At 38.5% G+C, this 7774-nt stretch overlaps 1 protein-coding gene across 2 annotated transcripts in view; it reads left to right on the top strand.

The window, feature by feature from the left end:
* Positions 1 to 5257: 5257 nt before the first annotated feature.
* The window catches only part of ATP2C1 (ATPase secretory pathway Ca2+ transporting 1), a 68361-nt gene continuing 65844 nt past the window's right edge, over positions 5258 to 7774 (top strand). Inside the window, exon 1 of one of the 2 annotated variants that reach the window (XM_064671659.1) lies at positions 5258 to 5497. In XM_064671659.1, coding sequence (XP_064527729.1) covers positions 5390 to 5497 — 108 coding nt within the window. In that variant the 5' untranslated portion in view covers positions 5258 to 5389. The remainder of the gene's footprint in view (positions 5498 to 7774) is intronic. The other variant, XM_064671665.1, reaches the window with a different exon arrangement.

The following is a 7774-nucleotide window of genomic DNA, read 5'->3' as shown; positions in this document are numbered from 1 at the left end:
AAGAGGCAAATTTTAAATAGGGTAAGATTTTAATTTAGATAGATTTAAACAATGCACTAGAGGGTGACACTTTGTAAAATGGAAGGCTGCTGATTAGAGCTCATTAACACAAAGAACTTAGGAGAGTGGGTAACAAATGGGACCCAAATCCCAATACCATGAAGCTTTAGAAAGACAAATCGCTTTCCTGGCTATAGAGAGACTAAAAGGGAGGTCATTTGTAGGATAGTGGCCATAATAATAGCTATTCTGTGTTTCTAGTGTGGCAGTACAAGTGTGAAGCTTCAACCTGTTATCCTTGTGAAATAAACTCTTTAATTGCGACCTCAAGGTTGGATGGTAAAGGAATAAAGTTTCTGAAAGTGATGTCAAGCTGATAGATATGTGTACACAGTCTTAGAGGCATGTGGGCACAGTGTGCTCCACTGACAGCCCACCTCTCAGCCATGTGGCACCTGATTGGACTCCCTGCATATGATCCATTGATGCTGACTTCTGATGTATTCCTTTACTTGCCACAGTGCAATGGGAGGAAGCTGCTTTGGCCATGGAAAATGTAGCAGGACATAAGCTACATAAGCAGGCATAAGTAGGAGTCTCAGCCTCTGTCTACCATCTTATCAACCTGTTCCTTCCAGCTACAAAGCTGAATAGACATTATCTTCTGACTGGGGTTGGGGGAAAGCTGGTGAATATGAGAAGTGTGTCCAAGGAAAGAAATTTTGAGAAATTTTGCTTTTTGAGCTTTATTTTACAGCTGGGGTCTCTTTCTTCTAAGAATGACTTCTAAATTGAAGCCCTGGCAAGGCAGAGGTACCATTGCAGGCAGTTGCTTCTCATGACTTTGTGTTCCTAGAAATAAGATGTCATTAGGAGGAAAAGGGGGTAGCAATCTACTTCATGCATGTGTGGGAGAGATAGTAAAAAAATCTCAAAATACTTTGACATCTAGGAGGAGTTATGGACCAGATATCTGGTCCAACAGATCCAAGTAAGGTATTTGCAACAAAAATTGTAGTATATATGCTTATTTTATGCCTGTGTAAATGCTTCTACACAAGAGTCCTGTATTATCTTTGAGAAGCATTATGAAAACTCAAGTAAATTTTCTTGTGGTAAAAATAATATTATATTTCAGCACTGCACTGACAATGAATCTATACATTTGCGAATCAATTTACTGGAGATCTTTTTTTTAACAATATCTTCTTTTTTAAAGTGCACTTATTTTTACGCAAAATCAATAATACCACTTGCATATCCTTATGTTTTTTATAGTAATAGCTCATAATTTCACAGAATTGTAGAATAGCTGAGGTTGGAAGGTACTCCTTGGAAATCTTCTAGTACAATACCCATGCTCAAAGCAAAGTCAGAAAGAGCAGACTGCCAGGACTGATTGCAAGGTTTTGAATATATCTGAAGATGAAGACTCCACAACCTTTTGAGCAGCAATTTTCAGTGCTTCATCAATAAAATAGTGGTTTAATAAACAAATAATTTTATTAAATGGAACTTTCTGAATTTCAGGTTTTGCCCATCTCTTCCTGTCCTTTCACAGGAAGGACAGAAGCTGAGAATTCTGGCTCCCCCTTCTTCATTTCAGCCCCTCAGGCTGTTTATATATTAAGAAGATCCCCCTGAACCTTCTCTGCTCCAAACTAAACAGTCCCAACACTCAGTTTCTCCTGCCATAAGAGGTATTCCAGTCCCTTAATTATCTTTGGGGCTCTTTTCTGAAATTGCTCCAGTATACACATGTCTGTATAGCACTAGGGAGCTTGTAGCTGGACATGGAACTAAAACTGAATCATTAAAATCTTACAAAATCTAAATCAGTGATGCATGTTGAAGATAGAGTTTTGCATTACTCAAAATAAAAAAAAAGTAACTGGATCAAATTTTAACTAGAATTGAACTAATAAATCTTCACAAGAACAGAAAATTATATTAGTTGAAAATCTTAGGCTAACAGCTCTGTTGGAGTTGTTATTTATCAAAGCAATAAGGTGTGGGGAGATGGGGGAAGAAGCAAATTCTTATTCTGACAGTACACAGACTCAAAACACAATACTTGCTTTATACATATAGGATATGATTCAAAGACCCAAATGTCATGGCTTCCTTGGGATAAAGAAGTCTTGGTTCGAGGAACTTTGCAATGAAAGGTTTTAGAAGACAAAAGTGATCTTGGCTGAGATGCCAAGATGATAGGAGAAGACAAACGAACAGCTCACAATGAGCAAGAATTACATGTTGCTCCCTGTCCTGCTGCTAGCAGTGAGTAGTAGGGCAAAGTCTGTTTGTTGATTAGCTTCTTGTTATATGTGTTTTCAGGATGGGGACATTGTGGTATATGCATCTATATAGCTATACACATATACCTATATAGATGCATATGTATCTCTATTTTTTCCACTTGATGAAAAGAGAATTATTTACCTCTTTTACAACAGGATCTGGTTGCTGTTTGTGGATTTTGGCTGCTAGTGATGTATTTCATTACTGTCATTAAAGATGCTTATAATACAAGGCAGAGGGTTGTCTAAGTGCTGTGTGGGAGATACTTGATTCACCTTGCATGATACCACAAGCATTAGTCGAACAAATAGGTTAGTACTATTCTTGTTGATACTGGATAGTTACCTCAGAGCTGAGGAGTTTAGTCTCTGTTTGCTGTTTTCTGAGCACATAATGGATCACTATTTTAGTAAAAATTTGGTTCATTTGTAGGTAAAGCCAAAATGTTTAAATTTCTTTCATTTTCTTTCAAATATATCATGGCATGAGAAGTGAGGGGATTTCTTTAACAAAAACACAGGGCACAACAAGAAGAAACTGTTCTTTCAGGTGTCAGAACGCATGTTTGGAAATTTTGTCACATTATTTTACACCAGAGAAAGGAGCACTTTTCACTAAAACCCTTAGACTAAAACATTCTGACAGCTGATATGGTATATTGAACCCTTGTCTTTGCTTTTCTTGGCTTGTTACTTCCTTTCTTATAGGGGGGTGGAGGAAAGGAGAACATTAGTGATATGTATTACTGACTTACTCTTGATAGTGCAAGTTTTTCCTAGTTAAGGAATCTTTATCTCTGTTGCAACAGTGAATTTTAGGAGCTAATCAAGACAATTTAGAATTCTGATATTGGCCAAGGCCAAGTTACAGAGCAACCAGATGATGGTCCTTGTACACTTTTGAGGCTCTAGCCACCTGGGTTACTGCAGATGTCTCTGTTTGAGCTCAGTAAGTACCCATATGTAGCACAGAAGAGGTGGGTGTAGAAGTGCCTGCTGAAGTACTGATGTTAGGCCTGAAACAAGCCTACATGGACAAGTGGTCCATGCCTCTGGAAGAGCTTAATTGTGCACTTCAGAACTTTTCAAAGGAGCGTCTTCAGCCTGGTATGACTTTTCAGTGAATGGCATAAACCACAACACCCTAATTTTAGGTAAACATCTGAGGTTATACAAAGCAAATATGTCCTAGTATTTGTCCATTTTAAAGGAATCATTACAGCAATGTTTTCCCCTGCTTGACTGTTTTGTGCCTGTGGCTTGTGTCATTGGTTTTACTATTCTTGTTCTCCTGCTTATGGTGATCCTGGCTTTGCAGAGCAATTAAAATTCTCATGCTATGATGTGTCACTGATCTTCTTAACATCCCCCTGGCTTCACAGTAACAAGTGTGCTTGGCAATTTCCAGTGCTGACAACTCCAGTTTTCTTCCTCTGCTACTCAGGTGGTCAGACCCACACAAGTGCCAACAAATTTTATAAAGCACAAAAGCAACGTCTCTGACTCAGCAGGGCTTTGTACCAAAGTGAGGGCAGGAGAGGTATTGTGCCGACAGCCCAAAATTGGCTGGCATCTCTCAATGGGAAGTGAAACAGCAAGATCACCTTGCAAGCAGGCCTGGTGCCACCCAAACAGATGGGCTGAAGTATAAGCAGCCAAACAGTCATTTAGGAACACAAAAAGGATTTGTTGAAGGCACATTTCCAAGCTCGAAATGTCAGAATGGTTGCCTGTGTCAAGCCTCCAAACCTGAAGGGAAGGATATGTGCAAGTAATGTGGGATGAGCTAGTGCTGAAAACAAACATGCAAATCTGTTTTGGATCCTTTCCTGAATCCATTGAAAGATTTTTTTCATAGCTGTGAGACCTAGAAAGGATGAGTGGGAGAAGAGTCCTGCAAAGCAGTATTATTTCCCTACCATGTGCATCACTTTCCACAAACTGTGCTGACAAGGTAAAGAAATTATTTCTTTTGCCTCCCACAAATGTTGATGTGCAGGAAGCACATAACATTGCTCTGGCTGGTTAGTCTTTAGCAGCTGTATTTAATAGATTCAGGACAAATTCTGTAGTATTAGCCAAGGTCTAAATCATAGAATCATAGAATGGCGTGGGTTGGAAGGAACCTTAAAATAATTTATTAGACATAGGAACATACCCTATTAAAGAATTAAAAGACTTAATCTCCAGTGGCTGTGGAGTTTTATTGAGGACTGAATTGCTTCACTGTAATAAGAACCTAGCTCTGGTACTTTTCTACTTAAAAGATTGACAACAAAAGAGAGGGGGAGACACCAACCCAAACTTCTGTAACTATGAAACTCAAGAATTTAGGATGATAATTGATGGAAATGTGCTTTGCTGCTTTTCCATCCACTACAAAAGCCAGAAAAATACTTACTACTTGTCTGCTGATCAAAGGTGCAAAGTAGAGAAGGGCTTACAAAGATAAACGTAATAACTTAAAAGGAAATGAGTTTGCAGGTAAAATTCAAAGCCCCAGTTGCAAGCTAAGCTTTATCTGAGCTTGCATTGTTATGCCTTGTAACTGGTGCCTTGCAGTTCCAGTTTAGAAAGTGGAGAATGAAAGAAAGCATTAATCTGGCTGAAATCCACATAACAGGATTGTATGTGAAACAAAAGTGAAATCAGACAGTGCAGCTAGTGAAATACAGCTTGAGGAGGAGGGGGGAATATGCTAGAAACAGCAGTTTTCTAGCCTCTTTACTGCAGCTGAACAAGCTTTAAGAAGCATTAGGAGGGGTAAAAAACCCAGGACCTACTTACTGTTATTTGATTTTTGCAACAGAATGTTCTTACCAGAAGAGCTGTTAGAGCACAGTGCCAGGGAAATGATTTGCATTTGGTGGAACTGCCCCTCAATTCTTTCAGCTCACACTGCCCTTGTGGCACTTTAACACTAGTCATTTGTTGTAGGCTCTGCATTTGATGTTTTCATTTTCACCAGTTCCTCTGCAGAAAAGGATTGTGCAACAGTCAAGGACTACCAGTCTCTGGGAAGAGGCAGAAAACATGCATTCATATCTCGAATTCCAAATACGGAAGCAGTAAGAGAAATTGCCTAAATTATGGATAATCTGCTGCATAAATCTGTCTTCTCCTATTTTATAAAGCTTCCTATCCATGCGATTTGGAAACTTGTATCAACAGTGAAAGACAAGAGAATTCAAGAAAAGGTAAAAGCAAATTAAAAAATCCCTTCAATTGTAACCCTGTGGGCTATATCTTAAAGGGAGAGGATCAGAAGTTTAGCTGCACTGTTTTCTAGATATCAGTACCTGTGAGTAATGGCTATGTTTAAGATTTTATGAGAGCACTGTGAATTTGTAAAAATTTGCTCTGAGAACAAATAATTTTTGATTCCGAGGAAATTACTGGACACTTAAAGCAATTGGGGTGTGAGACTGTGAAGCTTTAAATAGTCATTACCTGTCTGTTGAAGACCACAAAAATCTATATTTCACTGCTGTCATGAGCTGTTTTCAGTGTAATTAAAGTTCATCTTGAATCACTCATGTCCATACTAGCTGGCTGAAAAAATTGTTAAACTTCCTTTTATTTTTGATAGTCTTGAATCTGCTTGTTATGCTAAGGGGGGAATATTTGAGAAAATGAGTTCCTTAATAGGTATATAAAATAAACCAGACTTTCCCTTTTTTAACTTTTCTCTTAGTCATAAACCTTATGCTGTGCTGTTCTCTGCTGTTCTGTAAGGGTTTTATCTTTGCTAATAATTGTTCATTTTTCTGAGATCGGGTGTATGGACTGGTTGGTATTCAGGCCCTTTGTCATGTGTAAATAAAAGGTTGCAGTCTTGGCAAGACTGTAGAGCAAGGCAAGTAGAGCTTGTACCCTAGTTTCTTAAATGTTTTGGTAGATGGTGGTTTCTTGACTTAAATGCAAAATGAATATCCTTAGAACTGAATTGTAATCTGAAGCTGTTGCTGTTTCACAAGGAAATGGAAGCTGTTTGGCATGGGACAGGGGAGAAGTGGTTAGTCTGGAATGAGGCTGTATCTAATGAGTTACTGTTCTTTTTCATCCAATATGTGCTCAATATTAAGCTATGAGGTGAGCATTCAGAAGTCTATAACAAGAGCTGAAATTCTGCTTTTCTTTGAAACAGTTAAACTTTGTTCTTTTTGCGTGCTAAATGATACTGAACAGTGTACTTCTCCAAATGAGAGGTCATCAGGCAAAGAAAGACACATTCCTTTGCCATGATATATTTTGGAAAAAAAAGTTCCAGGGCTGTAACTGGCGGGAGGTGGGAGTCAAATCTGCTTTTCCTGTTTTGGTACACTAATGTTCATTATTTTCTTTCTTGCTCTTAATGTTTTTACAATGGCTAACAGCTCAAGCACTACATGCTTAAAGAAACATCTTACTCATTCTCCTTCGGTTTGTCAGATGATGGCAGGGCTGATGTTCACCACATAGTAACACTTGTTGCTTTGACTCTACAAACACTGGGGGGTGGGAAGTGCAGTTTTGCTTGGGAGGTTGCCCTTCGTGGTGTTGAGAATAAGCTCTTTATTTCTGAGGATCGCATTCTTTTATTTAGGAGGGTACGTCCTTGGGATTGTTTGCTTAATACTGCCTCAGTGTCTTCTAATAAATGTTATCAGTAGATAACTGCTTTCTCTTTGAGGGTTTTTGTTGTTGTTTTCTATGTATTCACCCCTTTACTGATCTCAACAGGCATTAAATTAAAGCTGCAGAGAGCTGATGGGTTCATGCTAACTCTGCTATTGTCATGTTCTGTTCTGATAGCTTTCGTCTGATGTGCACAGTGATTCTTGTCCAGTCACGGAGGCAGAAATTGCAAGTGAAGGATGCATGCAGAGCTAGTTGGCTAAAACTTTTGAGTTGTTCAAGGTTTGTCCTGACAGCTTAACTTCAAAGGATGCATAGACCAGTTGTAACCTGAACATTCATTGATGGAATTGAATGGTTTAGACAGCAACCTGTAACTTGATGGTAAATTTAATCATTCCGTTTTCATAAGGATGTGAATATCTTCAGTACAGGATACTTCTGACTCTGCTGCTTCTACTGCTGGAAGGAATCCATTTAATCAAAACAAACATTGATGTGGTTATTAGCATATTAGTCTCGAGACACAAAGCTTTATCAATATAAAATGAACTCAATGTGGTGCTGCTATCCATTCTCTTTGCATTGATATTGTGCACTGAATGTAATGAGGCTTGTTGAAGGACTGCTGTTCATTTTGATGTTCCCGAAAAGTTATGCATCCTAGGAGGCTTGTTCTCTGATCAAACATTTTAAATGAAATACAACATTAAAATAAGTGTAATGGCTTCAGTCTGAGGTTAGCTTTGCATGCTCACTCTAATGAGTTGCATTTTCCTCTGGAAACTAGACAACTAAAAAATCCTGTTTAATAGTTGCTTAGAAACTGATCATCATTAAGAGCATTAGACATCAAA

The sequence above is a fragment of the Pseudopipra pipra genome, chromosome 1 (assembly GCF_036250125.1).
Source record: "Pseudopipra pipra isolate bDixPip1 chromosome 1, bDixPip1.hap1, whole genome shotgun sequence".
In the NCBI taxonomy this organism is placed as follows: Eukaryota; Metazoa; Chordata; class Aves; order Passeriformes; family Pipridae; genus Pseudopipra; species Pseudopipra pipra.
This window is presented reverse-complemented; position numbering and strand designations above follow the sequence as displayed.